Source organism: Mobula birostris, chromosome 28 (genome assembly GCF_030028105.1).
Source record: "Mobula birostris isolate sMobBir1 chromosome 28, sMobBir1.hap1, whole genome shotgun sequence".
Classification (NCBI taxonomy): domain Eukaryota; kingdom Metazoa; phylum Chordata; class Chondrichthyes; order Myliobatiformes; family Myliobatidae; genus Mobula; species Mobula birostris.
The window spans coordinates 22,411,299-22,436,713 of NC_092397.1; the positions used below are offsets into that span (position 1 = coordinate 22,411,299).

Here is a 25,415-nt window from a genome sequence, read left to right on the forward strand (position 1 = left end):
CACCAAATTCCCATATAAAACTATTGTTACTGGTGCATAGGGAATGACAGCATTTTGGTAGCCTTTTGAGGGGGTTGGTTCAGTATTTGACCATTAATTCCTTTGTACAACAACAATCCCATCATACTGGGTACTGAATGTTTTAGGTATGACCATCCTGAAGTTCTGTGTTTCAGGTTCCCATTGCACTTTCACTGTCAGTGATTTCTGCATGTCCATACTGACCATCGAGAATCTGTCTCCACTAACTCAGAACTTGGTCTGTCTTCTACCCTGCCTTGGTGATTCAAATGCTCATCCAGATGCTCCTTAAATACCAGCCTGCATCACCCCTTCAGACTGTGTTCCAGATTGTAACCTCCCTCTGGGGAGAAAGGAAACATAGAAAACCTACAGCACAATGCAGGCCCTTCGGCCCACAAAGTTGTGCCAAACATGTAGCTACCTTTGAAATTACTAGGGTTACCCATAGCCCTCTGTCTTTCTAAGCTCCGTGTATCTATCCAAACGTCTCTTAAAAGACCCTATCGTATCAGCCTCCACCACCATTGCTGGCAGCCTATTCCATACACTCACCACTCTCTGCATTTAAAATAAAGAGAAAAAAACAACTTAACCTGACATCTCCTCTGTACCTCCTCCCAAGCACCTTAAACCTGTGCCCTCTTGTGGCAGCCATTTCAGCCCTGGGAAAAATCCTCTGACTATCCACAGAGTCAATGCTCTCATCATCTTATACACCTCTATCAGGTCACCTCTCATCCTCTGTCGCTCCAAGGAGAAAAGGCCGAGTTCATTCTGCCTATTCTCATAAGGCATGCTCCCCAATCCAGGTAACATCCTTGTAATTCTCCTCTGCACCTTTCTGTGGTTTCCACATCCTTCCTGTAGTGAGGTGACCAGAACTGAGCACAGTTCTCCAAGTGGGTCTGACCAAGGTCCTATCGAGCTGCAACATTACCTCTCGGCTCCTAAGTTCAATTCCAGGATTGATGAAGGCCAATGAACCGTATGCCTTCCTTACCACATAGTCAACCTGCGCAGCTGCTTTGAACGTCCTATGGACTCTGACCCCAAGATCCCTCAGGTCCTCTACACTGCCTTGGTCTTACCATTAATACTATATGCTGTCATCATATTTGACCTACCAAAATGAACCACTTCACACTTATCTGGGTTGAACTCCATCTGCCACTTCTCAGCCCAGTTTTGCATCCTATCAATGTTCCGCTGTAACCTCTGACAGCCCTCCACACTATTCACAACACCCCCAACCTTTGTGTCATCAGCAAACTTACTAACCCATCCCTCCACTTCCTCATCCAGGTCATTTATAAAAATCACAAAAATTAAGGGTCCCAGAACAGATCCCTGAGGCACACCACTGGTCACCGACCTCCATGCAGAATATGACCCGTTTACAATCACTCTTTGCCTTCTGTGGGCAAGCCAGTTCTGGATCCGCAAAACATTGTCCCCTTTGATCCCATGCCTCCTTACTTTCTCAGTAAGCCTTGCATGGGGTACCTTATCAAATGCCTTGCTGAAATCCATATGCACTACATCTACTGCTCTCCCTTCATCAATGTGTTCAGTCACATGCTCAAAAAATTCAATCAGGCTCGTAAGGCACAACCTGCCCTTGACAAAGCCATGCTGACTATTCCTAATCATATTATACCTCTCCAAATGTTCATAAATCCTGCTTCTCACGATCTTCTTCATCAGCTTACCAACCACTGAAGTAAGACTCACTGGTCAATAATTTCCTGGGCTATCTCTACTCCCTTTCTTGAATGAGGGAACAACATCCTCAGTCCTCCGGAACCTCTCCTGTCCCCATTGATGATGCAAAGATCATCGCCAGAGGCTCAGCAATCTCCTCCCTCGCCTCCCGCAGTATCCTGGGGTACATATCATCTGGTCCCGGCCTCTTATCCAACCTGATGCTTTCCAAAAGCTCCAGCATATCCACTTTCTTAATATCTACATGCTCAAGCTTTTCAATCCGCTGCAAGTCATCCCTACAATCATCGAGATCCTTTTCTGTAGTGAATATTGAAGTAATGTATTCATTAAGTACCTCTGCTATTTCCTCCGGTTCCATACACACTTTCCCACTGTCACACTTGATAGGTCCTATTCTTTCACGTCTTATCCTCTTGCTCTTCACATACTTGTAGAGTGCCTTGGGGTTTTCCTTAATCCTGCCTACCAAGGCCTTGTCATGGCCCCTTCTGGCTCTGCTAATTTCCTTCTTAAGCTCCTTCCTGTTAGCCTGACAATCTTCTAGATCTCTAACAGTACCTAGCTCTCTTAACCTTATGTAAGCTTTTCTTTTCTTCATGACTAGATTTACTACAACCTTTGTACACCACGGTTCCTGTACCCTACCATAACTTCCCTGTCTCATTGGAACGTACCTATGCAGAACTTCACACGAATATCCCCTGAATGTTTGCCACATTTCTTCCGTACCTTTCCCTGAGAACATCTGTTCCCAATTTAAGCTTCCAAGTTTCTGCCTGATAGCCTCATAATTCCCCTTACTCCAATTAAACACTTTTCTAACTTGTCTGTTCCTATCTCTCCCAATGCTATTGTAAAGGAAATAGAATTATGATCACTATCTCTAAAATGCTGTCCTGCTGAGAGAACTGACACCTGACCAGGTTCATTTCCCAATACCAAATCAAGTACAGTCTCTCCTCTTGTAGGCTTATCTACACATTGTGTCAAGAAACCTTCCTGAACACACCTAACAAACTCCACCCTATCTAAACCCCTTGCTCGGGGAAGATGCCAATCAATATTTGGGAAATTAAAATCTCCTACCGCGACAACTCTGTTGTTATTACTCGTTTCCAGGATCTCTTTCCCTATCTGCTCCTCGATATCCCTGTTACTATTGGGTGGCCTATGAAAACCACCCAGTAGAGTAATTGACCCCTTCCTGTTCCTAACCTCCACCCACAGAGACTCTGTAGACAATCCTCCCATGACGTCCTCCTTTTCTGCAGGCATGACACTATCTCTGATCAACAGTACCACGCCCCCACCTCTTTTGCCTTCCTCTCTGTCCTTCCTGAAACATCTGAAACCTGGCACTTGAAGTAACCATTCCTGTCCCTGAGCCATCCAAGTCTTTGTAATGGCCACCACATCATAGCTCCAAGTAGTGATACATGCTCTAAGCTCATCCGCTTTGTTCACAATACTCCCTGCGTTAAAATAAACACATCTCAAACCGTTGGTCTGAGCACGTACCTTCTCTATCACTTGCCTGTCCTCCCTCACACACCATCTCCAAGCTTTCTCTATTTGTAAGCCAACCGCCTCTTCCCCAGTCTCTTCAGTTCGGTTCCCACCCCCCAATAGTTCTAGTTTAAACTCTCCCCAGTAGCAAACCTCCCTGCCAAGATATTGGTCCCTGTGGGATTCAAGTGCAACTCATCCTTTTTGTACAGGTCACAACTGCCCCAAAAGAGGTCCCAATGATCCAGAAATCCCAATCCCTGCCCCCTGCTTCAATCCCTCAGCCACTCATTTATCCTCCAGCTCATTCTATTCCTATACTCACTGTCCCGTGGCACAGGCAGTAATCCCGAGATTACTACCTTTGCTCTCCTGCTTCTTAACTTCCTTCCTAACTCCCTGTAGACTGTGTTCAGGACCTCCACCCTTTTCCTACCTATGTCAGTTGTACCATTATGTACCATGACGTCTGGCTGTTCTCTATTCCACTGCAGGATATTTTGGACGCGATCTGAAACTTCCCGGACCCTGGCATCTGGGAGGCAAATTACCATCCGTGTTTCTTTCCTGCATTCACAGAGTGCCTAACTAAAGAGTCCCCTATCACTACGGCCTTTCTCTTCCTTTCCCTACCCTTCTGAGCCTCTGTGCCGGTGGCTCGGCTGCTGTTGCTTCCCCCAGGTAGACTGTCCCACCCTGCCCCCCCCAACAGTTCTCAAACAGGAGTACTTATTGTTCAGGGGGACAGCCACAGGGCTACTCTCTGGTACCTGACTCTTCCCCTTCCCTCTCCTGACTCTTAACCACTTGTCTGTCTCCTATGGTCCCGGTGTGATCACCCTTCTATCACCTCGTCGCTGTCCCTGACCAGACAAAGGTTAACGAGCTGCAACTCCCGTTCCCTAACGCGGTCCCTTAGGAGCCGCAGCTCAACACACCGGGTGTGGATATTCCCGTCCACGAAGCTGGGAGACTCCAGAACTTTCCACATCTGACACCGAGCACAGAACACTGGTGTCACACACATACTTCCTTTCCGCAATTAACGCAGGTAAACCTACCTCGCCTCATTATCACCTAAGCCAGTTGAGCCAAAGCCCTCTCACTCTGCTGCCCGCTGGATATGGCGCTCTTCTTTTTAACCTTTTCCCGCTCTACTGGCTGATGTCACGCGCCTGTGCAGTCTTGCCTCTCTTTACTCCGAGTAGTAAAATACCTTCGGTCTGGAAATACTGAGCCGTTCCACTCGCAGCCTTCTTGCTTTTCCTCATCCTCTTTAAACCACACATTTCTCTCGTTAAACTTTTGTTGCACACACCTCATAATTGTCTGCATTAAATTCCATCTGCCATTGTAACAGCTGGACAACGTCCCATGTCAATATTTGCTAGCCTTTCTTGCTGTCCACTGCACCCCTAATCTTGGTGTTATCTGCAAACTTGCTGATCCAGTTTACCACATTCTCATCCAGATTGTTAATACAGATGGAAAACAGCAATGGACCCAGCACTGGGAAGTTTAAACAGGACAGGATGTACACAGTGAATGACAGGTTCCTGAGAAGTGTTCATGAACAGAGACTTTGTGTGTTTCTGCCTCCACCACCTCCTCTGGCAGGTCATTCAGGAGACCATCACTGATCCTTATCCCTCTCAAACCCCCCTCCCATAATCAAGAACATCCACATTAGATATACCCAGTGAATTGGCCACAGCCGTCTGTGGGGATGAATTCAGAGTCAGAACCAGAATCAGGTTTATTACCACCGGCGTGTGTCATGAAATTTGTTAATGTAGCAACAGCAGTTCAATGCAGTACATGATAATATAGAAAGAATAAATAAATTACAGTATGTGTGTGTATGGATATGTTTATTTTGTAGATTGAAAACAGTGCAAAAACAGAAATAACATATATAGAATACATCTAGAGCAGTTTTGTCTGTTTTAAATTGAGAAATCAAATGTCTTCAAACTCCTTGTGAAACATATCTGCTGTCATGCCTTCATTTTACTGTAGCTGCATCGATATGTTGGGACCAGGTTAGATCCTCGGAGATATTGATATCCAGGAACTTGAAATTGTTCACTCTCTCCACTTCTGATCCCTCTATGAGGATTGGTTTGTGTTCCCTCATCTTACCTTTCCTTCAATCAGCTCTTTTGTCGCACTGACATTAAGCACAAGGTTGTTGCTGCGACACCACTCAACTAGCTGGTGTATCTTGCTCCTGTAAGTCCTCTCCTCTCCATCTGAGATTGTACCAGCAATGGTTGTATCCAGCATATTTATGGACGGCTTTTGAGCTACGCTTAGTCGCACAGTCATGGGTAGAGGGGGAGTGGAGCAGTCGGCTAAGCACAATCCCTGAGGTGCACCAGTGTCAGTGTTGATTGTCAGCAAGGAGGAGATATTAATTTGAATTTGAATTGACTTTATTTCTTGTATCCTTCATGTACATGAGTAAAAATCTTTGTTACATCTCCGTCTAAATGTGCAATTTACAATCATAGTAATTTATATTAATTTATAATAAATAGAACAGCCAGTGTAACATAGAAATACACTCAAATCAGTGTGAGTTAATCAGTCTGATGGCCTGGTGGAAGAAGCTGTCCCGGAGCCTGTGTGTCCTGGCTTTTATGCTGCGGTCCTGTTTCCCGGATGGTTGCAGCTGGAATACATCGTGGTTGGAGTGACTCAGGTCCCCAGTGATCCTTCAGGCCCTTTTCTCACACCTTTTGTTGTAAGTGTCCTCAGTCATGGGAAGTTCACAACTACAGATGCGCTGGGCTGTCTGCACCACTCTCTGCAGAGTCCTGCGATTAACGGAGATGCAGTTCCCATACCAGGCAGTGATGCAGCCATTCAGGATGTTCTCAATTTTGCCCCTGTAGAAAGTTGTAAGGATTTGGGGGCCCATAGCAAACTTCCTCAACCGTCTGAGGTGAAAGCGGCGCTGTTGTGCCTTTTTCACCACTCAGCTGGTGTGTGCAGACTGCGTGAGATCCTCGGGTATGCTGATGCTGAGGAACTTAAAGCTGTTTACCGTCTCAACCCCAGATCCACTGATGTCAATAGGGGTTAGCCCGTCTCCATTAATCCGCACAGATTGTGGTGTCCCGGTTAGGAAGTCGAGGTGCGAGTTGCAGAGAGACCAGGTTCTGCAGTTTATTAATCAGGACTGTGGGATTGGTGGTATTAAACACTGAGCTATAGTCAATGAACAACATCCTGTCACAGGCTGTGCAGATGCACTACCCCTTGGTATGGAAGTTTTACCTGATCTTTGTTCTAACAGGATGTCCTAGTATTCTGAGGCTGTGCCCTGTGATCCCAGACTGCCCCGCTATCGGAAACATCCTCCCCACTCCATTGTAGGTCTTTCTATTTTTGATAAGTTTCAATGAGATTCCCTCATTCTTCTAAAGTCTAGCAAGTGCAGGCCGAGAGCCAGCAAACAATCCTTGTGCATTAACCCTTTTATTGCCAGGATCATTCTTGTGAACCTCCTGTGAACACGTACCTTTTTAGAGAAGGGGCCCAAAACAGTTCACAATACCAAGTGTGATCGGACCAATGCCTTATAAACTCTGAGCATTACATCCTCGCTTTTGTGTTGTAGTCTTCTTGAAATGAATGCTGACGTTGCATTTGATTTCCTTACCACCAAATCAACTGGCAAGTTTATCATTAGGAAATCCTGCACATCGGAGACGTGCCTGACCCCAGTACCCGGGAGGGGGCACCCCACCGTGGCATCTCTCTTGCTGCCACAGAATCTCCTGCACATCCCCTGTACTGTGAGTCTGTTGTCATCACTGCTGTGATTGACCTTTCCTCCCGCGGAGCATCGGACCGGGGTGTCAGTATCACTGACGTGACGGGCTGCTGTTCTCTGGTTTGTCATCCTCCCAGGGGTATCCAAAGGAGTGTACTTGTTGCTGAGGGTCACAGCCACAGGGAGACATTGCACTGTCTGTCTCTTCCCCTTTCCAGTCGTGGTCGTCACCAAACTATTTGCAGCCTGACCTCAGGTTTGACCAACCCACTGAATCTCTGGTCTCAGCATCCCGGAAACTCTGGGTCTGTCCATCTCCAGCACCATTCCCACTTCTAGTGGTCACCCTCATGCATTAATCCTTTTATTGCCAGGATCATTTGTGGCACCTTGTCAAAGAAAGCCTTTTGAAAGTCCAAATATATGACATCAGTGCATCCCCTTTATCCATCCTGCATGTAATCTCCTCAAAGTATTCCAACAGGTTCATCAGGCAAGACTTTCCCTTAAGGAAACCGTGCTGACTTTGTCCTTTCTTGTCCTGTGTTTCCAATACTCTTCAATAATTGACTCCGGTATCTTCCCAACCACTGAGGTCAGTCTAACTGGTCTATATTTCCCTTTCTGCTGCCTTGCTTTGTTATATGCCTTCCCTTTTGGTTTTACATTAGCTTTGATTTCCTTGTCAGCCGCGGTTGTACTATTTTGCCATTTGAGTATTTATTTGTTTTTGGAATACATTCATCCTGCACCTCCCTCATTCTCCCCAGAAACTGTTACTTCTCTGCTGCCATCCCTGCCAGCATCTCCTTCCAATTTATTTTAGCCAACTCTTCTCTCAAACCACTGTAACTGCCTTTACTCCACTGAAACACTGCTGTGTCAGACTGTACTTTCTCCCTGTCCAATTTCAAGCTGAACTCAATGATACTGAGATCACTGCCTCCTAAGGGTTCTTTTACCTTCAGCTCCCTAATCACCTCCAGTTTATTCAATAACACACAATCCAGTATAGCTGTTCCCCTAGTAGCCCAATGACAAACTGCTCTAAAAAGCCATCTGTTCAGCATTCAGCAAACTCACTCTCTTCAGATCTATTTCCAACCTGATTTTCCCAATCGACCTGCATGTTAAAATCTCCCATGACTCTGATGAAATCTCCCCTTCCACAACATTGCCCTTTTGACCTGCCTTTTCTATTTCCTGTTGTAATCTGTGGTCCACATACCAGCAACTGTTGGGAGGCCTGTAAACAACTACCATCAAAGTCTTTTTTACACTTGCAGTTTTTAAATTCAACTCACAATGATTCAACATCTTCCGATCCTGTGTCACATCTTTCTACTGATTTGTTACCATTCTTTACCAGCAGAGCCATGCCATCCCCATTGTCTACCTTCCTATCCCTCTGATACGTGTAACCTGGGGCATTTAGCTCCGGACTAGAAACATCCTTCAGCCGTGATTTAGTGATGGTCACAACATTAAACATGACAATCTGTAATAGGGCAATAAGATTATCCACCTTATTTCTTACACTCCGTGTATTGAGATATAACAGTTTGAGTTCTGCATTTGCTACCCTTATTGATTCTGCATTCCTCATGCACTGATACTCACCCTGCTGGCTGCAGTTATGTCCTATCATCTGCCTGCCCTTCCTGACAGTGTGACTGCATGCGATCTTTGCTTTTTTACCATCTGTCCTATCCTGCATCCTTTCACACCAGTTCCCATGCTCCTGCCAAATTAATTTAAACCCTCCCCAACCGCTCTAACAAACCAGCAGTATGCCCACAAGAAAACTAATCTCAGGGTTGTATATGGTGACAGAAATGTATTTTGATAATACATTTACTTTCAGCTTTGAACTTTGTAGTAGAGAGCTGGGTGTTGTACTGGTCTGTGTCCTCACTGGCCGGTGTTGTGCTCTGGCAGCTCAGTGTACTTGGTATATAGTGTCAGTGTTTCGACAGAAGTGTGTCCTTATTACACAATTGATCTTGTTCATCCTGGAGTTTGGTAGATTCACTGGCGACCAGAGTGATTTTTTTCAGACTATTATTGGGCGGAGAATCATTCTGTGATCGTCGAGACTATTTGACCCATCAAATTTATACCAACTCCTGCTACAACATTTCCACAATCCCATTCCCCACTGTACCCACAGCTCTGCAGGTCATTTCCCCTGAAGGACTTGTCTAATTCCTCTCAGAACACTGGTTGTTCCTGCCACCACTCTGTTGAGTCCCATATTTCCCAAGGTGAAGTCAAGAATGTCCCTCTCCCTGGTGGACGACATATTGTTTCAGGAAACCTTCCTGAACACAAATAATGCTCCATCCAAGCCTCGGTGCAAGGGAGTCCCAGTTACTCTGGGGAGGTTATTCACTCACCAAATCTACTCTGTAGTTTTTACATCAGTCCATAACCTGCCGACATATCTGTTCCTCTCTTACTGGCTGTTGTGAGGCTTCCAGTATAATCCTAGCACGGAGATTGCTCCTTTCTTATTCCTGAACTCTACCCACATTGTCTGACTGGAGGAGCCTCCAGGGTGACCTTGACCTTGTGACATTCTGCCTGATCAGCCGTACAGATCCCCAACCTCATTCACCTCCCTCTGGACTGTCTGAATCATCTGAATCCTGGAATGTTTCACTACCAGTCTTGCCCTTCTCTCAGCTGGATCTCTGTAAACACAAAATACTCTGCGGATGCTGGGGTCAAAACGAAAAGTCACTGTTTTGGGCCAGAACTGTAATACCTTTTTTATTTATTTCCTCGCTAGCAGGTGGCACTGGGATTATCCCCACCCCCACCACAGAGTTTCTACTTAACTTTTCCTCAACTCCCTAAGTTCTTTTTGCAGGACTTGTCTCTTTTGTTAGAGCCAATATGGACCACGACCTCTGGCTGCTCACCCTGCCCTTTCAGAATGGCCTGTACTTTTTCAGTTCCATCCTCGACCCTGGTACCAGGGAGGTAATGCATCATCCTGCAGTCTGTCTCCTTACCACAGATACACCTGTCTGTGACCCCGGCTAAAGACTCCCCTGTCACTGAGGCTCACCGAGGACACAGAACAGTACAGCACAGGAACAGACCCTTCTTCCCATGATGTCTGTGCTGAACACGATGCCAAATGAAACTAAATCTCTTCTGCCTGCTTATAATTCATGTGCTTAAATTCTCTGAATATTCATGGACTTGTCTAAAACCCTGTTAAATGTCATTATCATATCTGCTTCCACCACTCCCCAAGGCAGCCCATACCCGGCCCTCACCACTCTCTGTACAAAAACAGAAATCTTACCTGCCCTAACGTCCACCTTTAAATTTTCACCCTGGCATTTTAAAGCTGCACCTTCTCATATTTGATATTTCTACCCTGGCAAAATGATTCTGCCTGTTTACCTTGTCTACACCTCTCATAGTTTTATAAACTTCTGTCAGGTCTCCCCTCAGTCTCCTTCACTCCAGGGAAGACAGTCCCAGTCGGTCTGATCTTTCCTTGTAACTCAAGCCCCGCAGTCCAGGTAACATTCCTGTGAATTGTTTCTGCACCTTTCCAGCTTAATCACATCCTTCCTCTCATGTGACCAGAACTGCACAGGGTACTCCTGGTGTGGTGTCATTATTGATATGTACAACTGTAATGTGATGACCCAACTCCTCTCATAGCCTTTGCCGATGAAGACAAGCATGTCGTGTTCCTTCTTCACCACCGTGTCTACCTGTGTTGGCACTTTCAGGGAATTATGCATCTGTGCCCCAGGTTTCTCTTTCATCAACACTCCTCAGGACCCTCCATTCAATGGGTACATCCTGACTTGCTTTAACTTCCCAAAATCCATCATTGTGCACTTGTCTGTCACGGTAACAACACTTCTCTGTTTCTCTGCACCAACACCCCAGCAGTAAATGTCAATGAACCATTCACCTCTGAACCTTGGTCATATATGGTTTTATGAACCACTCACTGCTCCCGTCTCTATTTTGTTGTGTAGTTCAGCACCTTGACCCCTCTCTATTTCTCTCGTTTACAATTTATCTCCACATAAATCACAGTCTGACTTTTGATTCCTCCTACCATTCTACATGCCATCACACTTCACCACATTAAACTCCATTTACCAAGTATTCTACTCACCAGCTTCTTCTTATCCTGTTGGAGAGATGAAATGTCCAATCACATCATGTCCCCCACCACATTCCCTGTCATTGACCTCCCTCCTCTGGGTCATTAATATCAATAATAAATCATTGTCGATCCAGAACTGGTCACTGGGACACTCCACTAGTAATATCATCCCAGTCTGAAACAGACCTGTTATTCTGTCTCAGTATGGTAACCAGTCTTCAGTCAGTATTAACACACTTCCTTCCCAGTACTGAGCTCTGGTCTTGTGCACCAGCCTTACATGTGGCACCTTGACAAATGACTCCCGAAAATCCAAAAACACCGCTTCTCCAACTTCCCCTGTAAAGTCTCAAATCTCTGGTATGTTTGTCAAACATGACTGAACGTTCAGCAACCCAGGTTACAGGGTCTAAGACCAGGTTCCAGATGGACAGGGTGGTGAAGAGGCTTTTGGAACACTGGCCTTCAGTCAGGGCACCGAATATAGAAGCTGGGATGAAATGTTGCAGTTGTCCAACACGTTGGTTTGGCCGCATTTCGCAAATAGTGTTTAGTTTTAGTGACCCTGCTGTCTGACAGACACCATTAAGCTGGGAAGAGAGCAGAGGAGGTTTACGAGGATGTTGCTGGATCTTGAAGGACTGATTTGTGGAAAGCGTTTTGGTCAATTTTCCCTGGAATGTTGGAGAATGAGTAATGATATTGCAGAGGTGTAAAAAAATAATAAGGGGCCTGAGTTGGGTCAAAGATAACAATCATTTTGCCAGTGTTGGGGAATCAAGAACTGGAGGGCATTGGTTTAAGATGAGATTTAATAGGAACCTGAAGGGCAACTTTTCCAGTTGGTGGTGGTGAGGGGGTTACAGACCACGAGCTCAGATGGAAACTTTGGTCATCGTGGACAATTTAAGCTGAAGGTCTTGTTTCTGTGCTGTGTGAATCTGACTGTAAACCCTGTTGACTTAGTTCAATGACATTAAACTTTTCGAAATGATTTGCTATTTCTTGATAGATTATCGACTCCAGTACCTGAAGTGAAGTTAACAGGACTACAGTTACCTTCCACCATTCTTCAACAATGGTTTTCAACTAACTGGGACCTTTCTGTAACAGTGAGTTTTGACAGACTTCAATGTCTCTCCTTTCTCTCCAGACTTTAGTGCAGGTCGTTGGGACCTGGTAATGTTTGCTTTTAGTCCCATTAGTTTCTCCCTGGAGACGGCGGTTGTTACACATTATGGCACAATATTGAAATGTCACCATCAGATATCTGTGGGATGTTTTCTGTGTCCCCACTGTGAACACTAACTCCTTGTCGGTCTGATGGTCTGATGTTCAGTGCAGACTGGCAATCCTGCGACACCGCTGGTGCTTGACTCCATCGGTCTCCGCTGTTGCTCTGGATTCATCAGCTCCTGCATGGGCGACTGCTTGCTTTACGTATCGTACGTCCCCGACTTGCTTTACGTTTTGTACGTCCCTGACTTGCTTTACGTTTCGTACGTCCCCGACTTGCTTTACGTTTCGTACGTCCCCGACTTGCTTTACGTATCGTACGTCCCCGACTTGCTTTACGTATCGTACGTCCCCGACTTGCTTTACGTTTCGTACGTCCCCGACTTGCTTTACGTTTCGTACGTCCCCGACTTGCTTTACGTTTCGTACGTCCCCGACTTGCTTTACGTTTCGTACGTCGCCGACTTGCTTTACGTTTCGTACGTCGCCGACTTGCTTTACGTTTCGTACGTCGCCGACTTGCTTTACGTTTCGTACGTCGCCGACTTGCTTTACGTTTCGTACGTCGCCGACTTGCTTTACGTTTCGTACGTCGCCGACTTGCTTTACGTATCGTACGTCCCCGACTTGCTTTACGTTTCGTACTTCCCCGACTTGCATATCGATTTCCACAGCTAGGGCGCAATATCCATGGTCGACCCTGACCAGCGGAGAGCCATCACCAACATGTTTGCATGTGGCCTCCTCTACTGCTACGACGAAGCCAAGTACAGGTTAGCCAAACAACACCTCATATTCTGACTGTGCAGCCTCCAATCTTGATAGAATGAACATTGATTTCTACCAATTCCGGATATCACTACACTCTGTTTCCCTCACCCCCACTTCTTTTCCCCCATTCTGATACCATTTAACCCCTTCACCTCTCTTCACACACCCTCATGACCTGGCCATCAACTCTGTCTGGTTCTCCACCTCCTTCGTGTCATCCCATGGTCCAAAGTTCTCTCCTATTGGATTCCTTTCTCTTCATCGCTTTGCCTTTTCTGCCTGTCACCCAGCTCCTCAGATCATCATCCCTCCACAAACCACACGTTCCCTAAGGATGAGCTGTACCTAATGCAATCTGCAAGAGAACTGAGACTTCAGAAAAGATTTGTTTTCCAGCAAGACAATGACTGCGAGCTTAAAACCAAAGCTGCACAGGAATGCCTTAAGACAACACAGTTCATGTCCTGGTGTGGCCAAGTCAGAGTCCAGACCTCAATCTGTGGCTGGACTTGAAAAGGGCTGTTCACTCATAAACTCTGTGCATTCTGACAGACCTTGAGCAGTTTTGTAAGGAAGAATGGGAAAAATTGCAGTGTCCAGATGTGCAAAGCTGATAGTGACCTATCCACATAGACTCATGGTTGTAATTGCTGCCAACGGTCCATCGACTAAATACTGACTTGAAGGAGGTGAATACACCTACCTGCACAGGGTCCATTCCCTGTACGTTATATTACATGACACCCTTACTCTTATGTTTAACACCCTGACCAGTGGAAACCAGCATTCTGCACACCTTATCCCGCTGTGTAGCCACATTCAGTGAACTATGTGCCTGGATCCCAAGATCACTCTTTACACCAATGCTGTGAAGGGGTCAGACATTAACATTATACTTTCTTCTTTCATTTGACCTCCCAAACTGCAACGCCACATTCCCTCCCAGATTAAATTCCTTCTGCAGCTACTCTGCATATCTGTTTGTGATCTGTATCCCACTGTGTGCATTGATCAATATCTACACTGTCCACAATTCCACCTATCTTGCTGTCACCTGTAGACTTGTAAACCGCCCATCAACATTTTCATCCAAACATCGATATATATCAGAAACAACATAATTCCCAGCATCAATCCTTGTGGATCACCACTGCTCACAGACTTCCAGCCCTACTTAGCCTTCTATGAGAAAGCCATTTCTGAATTGAAATTGCAATTTATATTGAATCCCACTGCTCTTTTTCAAATGCCTTACTGAGGTTTATGCGGATCATGTCCACAGCCTTGCCCTCATCAAGCACCAAGATGTTGGGTCTCATTCTTTTCACATTATATGTCAATGATTTGGATGATGGAATTCATGAATTTATTGCAAAATTTGCAGATGATATGAAGAGACAGGTGGAGGTGCAGGTATTTTTGAGGAAATAGGGAAGGACAGACAGATGAAGAGAATGGGCAAAGAAGTGGCAGATGGAATACAGAATTGGGAAGTGTATGGTCATGCACTTTGGTTGAAGAAATAGTAGGGTTGATTATTTTCTAAATGGAGAGAAGATACAAAAAATTGAGGTACAAAGGGATTTGGGAGTCATTGTGCAGGATTCTCTACAGGCTAATTTGCAGGTTGGGTCTCTGCTGAGAAAGGCAACTGTGATGTTAGCATTCATTTCAAGAGGACTGGAATATAAAAACAAGACTGTAATGTTGAGACTTTATGAAGTACTGGCAAAGTCTCACTTGGAGTATTGGGAGCAGTTTTGGGCCCTGTATGGAAGGATGAGCTGAAACTGGATGGGTTTCAAACGAGATTCTCTGAAATGATTCCAGGATCAAACAGCTTGTCATATGAAGAACATTTCATGGCTCTGGGCCTTTTATTCACTGGAATTGAGAACAATGAGGGATGACTAATTGAAACCTATCACTGTGATAAAGTTGATGTGGAGAGGATGGGAGTGTCTAAGACCAGAGGACACAGCCGCAGAATAGAGGAGCATCCTTTTAGAATGGAGATGAGGAGGAATTTCTTTAGAGAGAGTGGTGAATCTGTGGAATTCGTTGTCACAGGCAGCAGCTGTGGAGGCCAAGGTATATTTAAGGTAGAGATCGATAGATTCTTGATTGGTCAGAGCATGAAGGGACACATGGAGAAGGCAGGAGATTGGGGCTGAGAGGAAAAATGGATCAGCCACAATGAAATGTCAGAGCAGACTCGATGGGCCAAATGGTCTAATTCTACTCCTATACCTTAGTCTCTGTCATCACCTCACAAACCTCGAGCAACTTTGTCAAGCATGATCTGCCCACACAAAACCATGCTGATTGTCCCTAAGCAGGCCATGCCTTTGCAAATGTGCATAAATCCTGTACCTCAATATTTAACTCTGACCTGGTTGTCTTTAAACAACTCCCACATGTGGCTGCTCCCAATCAATGCCCCTTGGCTTCTGTCTTACTACGTCCTAACTTGCCCTCCTGCAATTTAGTACCTTCTTACAAGATCTAATTTTATTCTTACTCATAACTAAGAAAAATATAAGATCCCAAAATTTTCACTGAGTCTTGGCTGTCTCCTGGTCTGGTTCATTTCCCAAAACTAATTCCCACATGTTCTCAACTCTGGTTGGGCTCGACATAATGTTTCAAAATTTCCTCAGATTCACTAAAGAAATCTTGCGCTTCTTAGTATTGAGCAAATTCCAGTGAATTCTAGGGAAGATAAAGTCCCCCCACTGGTTATTGTGGGGCCAGTGCAAACATCCCAGCAGTGTAACTGCAGATTGCCTCTGTAAATGAACCTTCCAGTTTGCAGTGACATTCCCAGTGGGGTAACCTCTGCATCTTTTAACCCCCCCTCCCACCCCCACTCACATGTAAAACAATCAAACCCAGGAATGTTGAGCTGCCAGCCCTGTCCGTCCGACAACATAAAACTCCTAATGTTGAAATAAACTCATTTCAGCCCAGCAATCCCACCATGTTTATTAGCCTGACATTGGCTCTCGTTCTTTTCAGACTGTCTTGTCAGACATACATTCTCCCACTTGCTACTCCAGTTCAAACTCTGCCAAGTGACACCATCAAACCTCCTGGTGAAGGTATTGGTTCAAATGCAAATGGTCTTGTTTGTCCCGGTCTCCCAGCTGCCTGGACCACCCATGAATCCATGAATCTGAAAACCTCCCTCCTGCATCAGTTCCTCAGCAACATATTAAACTGCGCGAAATATCGATTTCTCACCACACTAGCGCATGGTTTTGGTCACAATTCCGCGATTACAATCCTGGAAGTCCTGCTTTTTTTTAAACCTAGTTCTCTAAAACCACTGTATAGGACTTAACATCCCTGCTCATTTAAACCCTTCCGTGTAGCACGAAGAAGGCTCCCCGGAAACATATTGGCTCCCCTCCTCCTTGGACCCGTCTCTCGTTTCCCTTGAGACCCAAAGATCCTTGTACCTGAAGAACCACCCACCTCGCACCAGCTCCTCAGCCACCCCTTTACCTGGGCTTTAGAAGGCGCCAGAAGCGCGGTCTATATATCTGGTTATGTATCCTGTTCCTGTATGTGACCAGTCTTTCATTTCCCTGACGACCCAGAGGAACAATTGTTCTAATGAATCAACCCTCTCATCACTGGAAGTGACTGCACCCTCGCCCACCAACTGCTGTGTGTGAGGGCGCTGACACTGGTCATGGGGCCGGGAGGGACAGACCGAGGTCCTCGGGGATTTGTAGAATGGAAAAGCACTTCCTTTAATTTAAAGCAGGAGAATCGGCAAATTCCCAGAAAACCCATAGTATGTACGTGGTGTGTGAGGGAGTTTTGTTTTTCGCTGGAGCGCTTTGTGTCGGATGAATCGTTGGAAATTGGCGGTTGTGGTAAAGTGAAGGCGGAGCTGGACGATGAGAGGCCGCTCTCGGCTCTGTCCGTCACTCTGACTCTGTCTCCTCCCCTCCCCGCCTCTGTCTCTCTGCGCGTTTCTCGGGCAGGTCGGGGCGCTGTGTATAAAAGGAGATAGCAGCAGGCAGTTTGTCAGTGAGCAGCGACTTGAGTGAAGCAGCATCATGTCTGGCAGAGGGAAAGGAGGCAAAGGACTGGGCAAAGGCGGAGCCAAGCGGCACCGTAAAGTGCTCCGTGATAACATCCAGGGCATCACCAAACCGGCCATCCGCCGTCTGGCTCGCCGTGGCGGCGTCAAGCGGATCTCGGGTCTGATCTACGAGGAGACCCGCGGGGTGCTGAAGGTTTTCCTGGAGAATGTGATCCGGGATGCGGTCACCTACACTGAACACGCCAAGCGCAAGACGGTCACTGCCATGGATGTGGTGTACGCTCTGAAACGCCAGGGCCGCACTCTCTATGGCTTCGGCGGCTGAAAAACTCCCACTTCCTCCCGAGCACAAAACAAAGGCTCTTCTAAGAGCCACCCACCGCCTCACAGACGGAGCCGTATCCACAGACTTTTAATTATTTTTTATCGATACGTTCAGTTCAGTTGCATTTGAAACAGATTGATCGATTCTGCTTGAAACATACTGCAATTTTGCCTTTCCAGTCAGTGATTACCGCAAAACCTGCATTAGGATCGATTTTAATCCTCTATCAGTTTCGAACAGAAATCAGTTCACTCGTTTAGAGAACGATTCTGCAGTTGTGAATTTAAATCTTAACTGAGGAAATTAGATATTAAATTTATTAAACGAAACTGAATTTGTATAATTCGTCATACAATTAATTGTTAATAAAATGTAATCAAGCACCGTTGCTGGATGGTCTTCAATTGCCAGGCGATTTTAAATTAATCCGGCGCCAATCACTCTGCATGAATGAAGTCCGACCGCTCGGCAAATTTTTATTTGTCGTAAATTTTTATTTGCCGCCAGCCTACAGGAAATGAATCAACCAATCGCAGTAAGGAACCTTAATAGACACCTGGTTCAGCCAATCAGAGGTGATGGGCAGACCCTTTCCAAAAGTATAAAATCCTGTCCCGAAGCACGCTTCGTCTATCTTGTTCCTGTATTTCAGCCCGTGCTGTCGGTTCTGAAGGAGAATGGCCCGCACCAAGCAGACAGCGCGTAAATCGACCGGAGGGAAAGCTCCTCGCAAACAGTTGGCGACCAAAGCGGCGCGGAAGAGCGCTCCAGCCACCGGCGGAGTGAAGAAGCCTCATCGCTACCGGCCTGGCACCGTGGCTCTGCGGGAGATCCGGCGCTACCAGAAATCCACCGAGCTGCTCATCCGCAAACTTCCCTTCCAGCGCCTGGTGCGGGAGATCGCTCAGGACTTCAAAACCGATCTGCGGTTCCAGAGCTCGGCCGTCATGGCCCTACAGGAGGCCAGCGAGGCTTACCTGGTCGGGCTGTTTGAGGACACTAACCTGTGCGCCATCCACGCCAAGCGAGTCACCATCATGCCCAAGGACATCCAGTTGGCCCGCCGCATCCGCGGGGAGCGCGCCTGAACCCAGCCTCCACAACAAGCACAAGAAAAGGCTCTTTTAAGAGCCACTACCACAGCAAAGGAAAGGGCTGTCGCTTGCTGATTATTGTAGTGACGATCTGCCTTCCTGATGGGGTTGTTCGGTTTCGCATTAACTGACCGCAATCATCAGCTGTTCTGTGCCGACAGGTTAATTCAGCAAGAGACAGGAGATGAACGCGCTCCCTCCCTGTCAGGGTCTCATCTGGCCCTTCACTTCTCCCACAAACCTGGCATGTACAGCTGCTGCGGCTGTTACCGTTTTGTTTGCTTTCGACATGCCCGGCTGTCCTTGGAGTGGGAGCATGCGGTCGCAATGGGTACAGTGGGAGATTTCCGAGAGCGGTAATTATATATTTTTGATTTTATTCTTGTAAATGTTGTGTAAATAAACTTTTGTAGCTGGTACCTGATTGAAGGTCAGTCGGCAAAGTCGCCGGGAAGGTTATCATATATCTTCCCCCTGCAGTCCATCCCCAGAGACAGATCCCTCTCTCAAGACGCCCCCTCCCCTCTCACATGGGTTTCAGCAGTTCCCAATCAACTCAGCTGAATCGGGCTTTGGGATGCGAGGTGCGGAATCTCAGTCACGCTGTCCTGGAGCGGGAGAAGGAACTGGGCCTGCAGACCACCCCACCGGTCTCACTCTCTCTCACACACACACAACCCGAGTGAAACGCAGCGTTTCACTTCAAATCTGGGACGTCAGGGCCGCTCTGCGATAAGTTCCCCCGCAAAACTCAGTCGGACCCGGCGCGGGAATCACAATATTCACGATCAGCTCTTTTCTGAGATGTGGGTGGCTCTGAGAAGAGCCGTTGGGTTCAAACACTTACAAACGGTATACCTTAATTCACTTTTTGACTGCTGTCTTCTTGGCCGCCTTCTTCTTCGGGGCTGCGAGTTTCTTGGGGCTCTTTGGCTTCGACGCCGCTGGTTTCTTAGCTGCCGCTTTTTTAGCCGCTGGTTTCTTAGCTGCCGTTTTTTTAGCCGCTGGTTTCTTAGCTGCCGCTTTTTTAGCCGCTGGTTTCTTAGCTGCCGCTTTTTTAGCCGCTGGTTTCTTCGCTGCCGCTTTCTTCGCCGCTGGGTTCTTGGCGCCAGACTTCTTGCTTGGAGATTTCTTGATGGCAGATTTCTTTACCGATGGTTTGTTCGCTTTCTTCACCGCTTTCACGGCACTTTTTCCTTGACCGGATTTAAAGGATCCCGAAAGACCCGCGCCCTTGGTCTGAACCAAGGAGCCGCTTTCCACTCTCTTCCTGATGCACATCCTGATCTGGGCGCGACGTTTCCCCACATCGACACCGCTGCTGGTCAGAGCCTTCATGATGGCCACAGCGGACATCCCCTTCCTATCGCGACAATCCGCCACAATCTTATCGATTTGTTCGCCCAGCTTGGGACCGGCTGGTTTGCTCCGGCCGGCCGCCTTCTTCTTGGGAGTCTTCTTTGCGGCGGCGGGTGCGGCTGGAGGAGCCGTTTCGGCGGGTGCTGTCTCGGTCATGTCGGCGACTCTGGAAAATGCTTCTCACAATCAGACTGAATGAGAACTGAAGCGAAAGGCGGCGGCCCAGAGCAATTTAAAGACAGCGAGCGGACGGGGCGGAGACATCCTGCTGTCAGCTCCCGGAGACTTCATTTTTCTGTGTTTCTCTCTCCTCAAAAACTCTCCGATTCCAATTAAAATCGGACACTCCAGAGACCCAGACTGGTCCTTGTCCGTCACTGAGGCCGCAAAGTTCGCCGGAAAGAGAGTTTAATCGGGATTAAAGGCAGCACTTTCTAATTTAACCCGTTTGATTACTGCACTGCCCGCGATCTCTCTCCATTTTGTTGACCTGTTCTCTGCTTTTCGGCTGAAATTTTGAAACTAACTAAAACTTTGCGATTAATTCCCGCTTCGGGACTGAGCTGGGGAGTGGGGCGATCCCATAACAGAGAAATCTTTTCTTTTTGTACAGGAGGCGCTGGGAAATCCGGCGATGTGTTCGGACCCACAAACACAGTGATACTCGTCTAATCGCCTGCCGCTTTAAAACACTCTCTCTGAATCAGCAAGTCAGGCAGCATCAATGGTGAGAATAAACAGTGGACATTTCGGGCCGAGTCCCTTCATCAGGACTCTGGTGGGAGATGCTGCCTGACTTGCTGGGTTCCTCCAGCATTTTGGCCGCGTTGTTCGCCATTCCCAGAATCTCTTGTCGTTATGCTGACACAATGTTCACATCTGCACCTTCAGAGGCCTGTACTGCTGTCAGAACAAAACGACAGGTTCCTCGTCATATAACACGGTGATAAATCTGATTCTGATTCCAAGGAATAAAGGACAAAGGACATTGTCTGACCAAACTGACTATGTAACTGAGAACCTCGGGTCCGGGAAATATACCTTGGAAATCTTTTCTACACTTTCCCCAGTTTAACCACGTTTCCTATAATGGTGACAAGAGCTGTATACAAATCGGCAAGTGTGTCCTCCAGTCATTTACACAACTGTGACATAATGTCACAACTGATATACTCTATCCCCTGACTAATGAAGACCAGCATGTTAAACCCCGTTCTTCACCACCCTGTCTGCAAGTGACACAACTTTCAATGAACTGTGTTCACTTTACCCCTAAATCTCTCCGGCCCATTCCAGTCCCCAATGACCGATCTTTCATAGTGTAAGTTCTACACTGGTTTGACTTTCCAATATGCACCGCCTCACACTTATCTGTATTGAAATGCATTTGCCACACTTGACCCTCTTCCCTAAGTGATCATGAGCACCCTGTAATCCGCGACATCCTTCCAAGTTAAGTTGAGGGAAGTTTCTCCAACTCATTAATAAAACTTTTGTGCACTGGCATTGATCAGTGAAGGTCAGTGAAACCTTGTCCATTCTTGCCTCTTTTACTCTTCATATATCTGAAAATAAATCTTTTTGTATCTTGTTTCTATTATTGGCCAGTTACTTTCATAATTCATCTGAGTTCTGCATATTGTTATTATAGTTGTTCTGTTTTTTTGTTTTAAGTTTCCCATTCCTTTAGCTTCCCATTAATTTTGGTGATATTCTTTGCCCTCTCATGTTCTTTTATGCTGCCTTTGTCTTCTGTTGTTAGCGATGGTTGCCTCATCCTCCCTTTTAAATACTGTTTCTGCTGAGGGATGAACCGATCCTGTGTCTGCCAAATTTCTCCTGGAGACTGAAACTTTTCACACAAGGTAATCTGGGAAAGTTGAAATGCCCAACTGCTGTAAACTTGTTCCCATTACCCCTCTGTGTGATTTACTAATATGTCTGCTGCACAATATCTGAGCCGATTGGGAGGCCGGCAGTATAATCCCATCAAAATCATCATTCATCATTTTATTTAAAACCTATACTTACAAGACCTCATCAAAACCCCTCTTATTACTGAAGTGTTGGTCTCCTTATTCAAAGATGCAACATCCTCCACCCATAAGGTAGCTTTTAAATGTTTCCCCTTCATCTTAAACCATTACCCTGTAAATTTAGGCTTCCCTACCCTACAAAAAGAGTGCTCACCTACTGATTTTGTAAACCTCTGGACGGTCACCAGACAGCTCCTTACACTCTCAGGAGAGAGAAAGAGAGTCCCAGTCTGTCCAGCTTCTGCTGATAATTAAAGTCCACCAGTGTCAGTAACATTCTCATCAAACTTCCCTCCACACTTGCCAGCTTCATGACATCTTTCCTGCAACTGGATGACCAGAACTGTGCAAAATACAGTCTGGTCTCACTTTGACTTTTACAGCTGTCATACGGCATCCCAAATTCTCTACTGAGTTCCCTGATCAATGAAGACAAATAGGCCAAACACCACCTTCACCATCCTGACTACCTGTGTTGTCTCTTTCAGTGAATGATGTTTCTGTATTTCATGGACCCTCTTCTGTAATACTCTCCAAGGGACAAGAATTTACTGTGCAGATCCTTCCCTGGTTGAACTTCTCATAATGCAACACCTCAAACTTGTCCACATCAATATCCTTCTGCCATTTTTTGGCCGTCTTCCCCAGTTAATCTCCATCCTATTGTACTCTCACACAATCTTCACAGTCCACACTACCACCAGCATTGCTGTCATCTGCAAACTCACTGTCACCACAATGTCAGAAAATTGTTAATGTAGATGACAATTGACAGTACCAGCACCGATCCCTGTGACTGTCACTGGTCAGAGGCCTCCAACCTGAATAACAAGCTGCCATGACCACCCTCTGCCTCCTTCCATCAAGACAAGTATCTTGTCTGGCATCCCCTCTGCTCTAAATGTGTAATACAAAAGAAATAAAGATTAAATCAAAATATATCTACCTATGGCCTACATCTCTCAGAAGAGACAAAACCTGAACTCCCCACTCCAATTCTGGCCCACTCATACAATGACCGCTCTGGTTAAGTATAACTTTTTATTGGATCTTGCCACGTTCCGAATTATGGGCAATCAAACATTTCCTCGGGAACTGTGACATGCAAAATGTGCCAACTGCCCAGGTTCACTTCATCAAACTCCCTCTCCTTTTATATAATCTGATGACTGTGTGGAACTGTGGCACTCAAAACTGTGGACTGCAGGAAACCAGAGTACATGCCTGCACTGTTCTACAAGGCCACAAATGATTAAAAAAACACTGTATAACAAACACTGGAATTCCCCAACTGAGATGAATGGGGAGTCTGGATAACTGAAAAGATTCAAAGAGAAGGAAGATAAATGTTTGTAAAATCAGGGAAGTGGGATTGACATACAAGGAAGGCTGATGGCAGATCAGACTTTATATGGAATTGTGGGTGAGGGACTAAGAGAGGACACACTGGAGGGTTCATCCAGTGGGACAATGTGGATAGAGCTCAGGATAAGAGAGGTGCATTCACTGATGGGGTTATACCACAGGCCTCCCAAATGCCGGCAGGAGATAAAGGAACAGAAATGTAGCAGGTAATGAAAGATGTAAAAGCAACAGGGTAGTTGCAGTGGGTGACTAATTTCCCCAATGTTGACTGGGACTCCCTTAGAGTCAGGGGCTTAGATATCACCGAATATGTTAGAAGAATACTGGGATGTTACTTAACATAGAAGTGGATAGTCTAACCCGGGAAGGGAGCCATAGAAACATAGAAACATAGAAAATAGGTGCAGGAGTAGGCCATTCGGCCCTTCGAGCCTGCACCGCCATTTATTATGATCATGGCTGATCATCCAACTCAGAACCCCGCCCCAGTCTTCCCTCCATACCCCCTGACCCCCGTAGCCACAAGGGCCATATCTAACTCCCTCTTAAATATAGCCAGTGAACTGGCCTCAACTGTTTCCTGTGGCAGAGAATTCCACAGATTCACCACTCTCTGTGTGAAGAAGTTTTTCCTAATCTCGGTCCTAAAAGGCTTCCCCTCTATCCTCAAACTGAGGCCCCTCGTTCTGGACTTCCCCAACATCGGGAACAATCTTCCTGCATCTAGCCTGTCCAATCCCTTTAGGATCTTATACGTTTCAATCAGATCCCCCCTCAATCTTCTAAATTCCAACGAGTACAAGCCCAGTTCATCCAGTCTTTCTTCATATGAAAGTCCTGCCATCCCAGGAATCAATCTGGTGAACCTTCTTTGTACTCCCTCTATGGCAAGGATGTCTTTCCTCAGATTAGGGAACCAAAACTGCACACAATACTCCAGGTGTGGTCTCACCAAGGCCTTGTACAACTGCAGTAGTACCTCCCTGCTCCTGTACTCGAATCCTCTCACTATAAATGTCATAGAAAACATTGTATTGAGAAATGAGCCTGGCCATTGATAGAAGTTTCATTTTGGGAACAGTAAATAAGGACAAGACTGGACCTGGTGGTAATATGGTCATTTGGGGTACAGTTAATTGCAACTGTCTACATTGAACATGTAAATGATGTTTAAAAGCAATCGGGTCAGAATTCAGACAGAACTGTTTCTATGAGGAGGAAACACAAGGATGGTAAAGTCTGGCAGAGGGGCATAGTGAGAGATGTTATGAATTCAGACTGAAAGAAAATGAAGGATAAGGAATATTTCAGAAGTAGAAATTGGAGAAAGCCTCTGGCAACATGAAACAAATAAGAGAAGTTAGAGAGAGAATCAGAAGTGTGAAACGGGAAGAAGAAATAACTTTGGTGAGAAGGGGCACTGCGAAGAGGGTACGACAACACAAGCACAGAGGAGAGAGTTTATGTCTGAAGTGTGCGAAGGACTAAACCTGTACTTCTCATCAGTATTCATCAATGTGGTCATGGAGGATAGTGAGATCAGAGAAGGGAATGTTGATATTCCAGGGCATGTTGTTCCTCAGGCAATGGAGACAAATTACAGATTGGTGAGTCTTGGATCAATGTTCGGGAAATTATTCGAGAATATTATTAGAGATAGGATCTCTAATAAAAGTTTGGAGGGTGAAAGGAGGATATCATGATTCAGAAGGCAAAGTGAGCAAAATCCAAGAGATTCTCTTGGTATATTCATAGGAAAAGTTAAGTTAGACACAGAATCGTTCCCCTTGGAGGTGAACATGGCCATCTGTGTGTGGAGGCAAATGAAATAGGAGAGGCTATCCATGAATATTTCTGACAGTTATTTCACCATTGCAAAAATTCTTTAAGGTTGTTAAATCTCCAGGGCTTTATCAGGTACATTCTCGTACTTTGTGGGAAGCTGGAGAATACACTGTGGAGGCCAGGGGAGAGATTATTTTGCTTCATCTC

The 25,415-nt window shown here is 46.1% G+C and overlaps 4 protein-coding genes across 5 annotated transcripts in view; 2 read left to right on the plus strand and 2 right to left on the minus strand.

The window, feature by feature from the left end:
- The window catches only part of LOC140188856 (histone H3), a 31,478-nt gene extending 12,403 nt beyond the window's left edge, over positions 1-19,075 (plus strand). For both annotated transcript variants that reach the window (XM_072245512.1, XM_072245511.1), the window contains exons 2-3: positions 12,193-12,292; positions 18,222-19,075. In XM_072245512.1, coding sequence (XP_072101613.1) covers positions 18,247-18,657 — 411 coding nt within the window. In that variant the 5' untranslated portion in view covers positions 12,193-12,292; positions 18,222-18,246 and the 3' untranslated portion in view covers positions 18,658-19,075. The remainder of the gene's footprint in view (positions 1-12,192; positions 12,293-18,221) is intronic.
- Positions 1-25,415, minus strand: part of LOC140188855 (uncharacterized) — a 631,689-nt gene that overhangs the window by 601,147 nt on the left and 5,127 nt on the right. The gene's annotated exons all lie outside the window — the stretch shown is intronic.
- LOC140189143 (histone H4) lies at positions 17,182-17,569 on the plus strand. Its single transcript, XM_072245842.1, has one exon. The coding sequence runs from the start codon at positions 17,258-17,260 to the stop codon at positions 17,567-17,569; it is 312 nt and encodes a 103-aa protein (XP_072101943.1). The 5' UTR covers positions 17,182-17,257.
- On the minus strand, positions 19,501-20,208 carry LOC140188967 (histone H1-like). The gene has a single exon (XM_072245629.1). It carries the CDS (start codon positions 20,176-20,178, stop codon positions 19,528-19,530), a length of 651 nt encoding a protein of 216 aa, XP_072101730.1. The 5' UTR covers positions 20,179-20,208; the 3' UTR covers positions 19,501-19,527.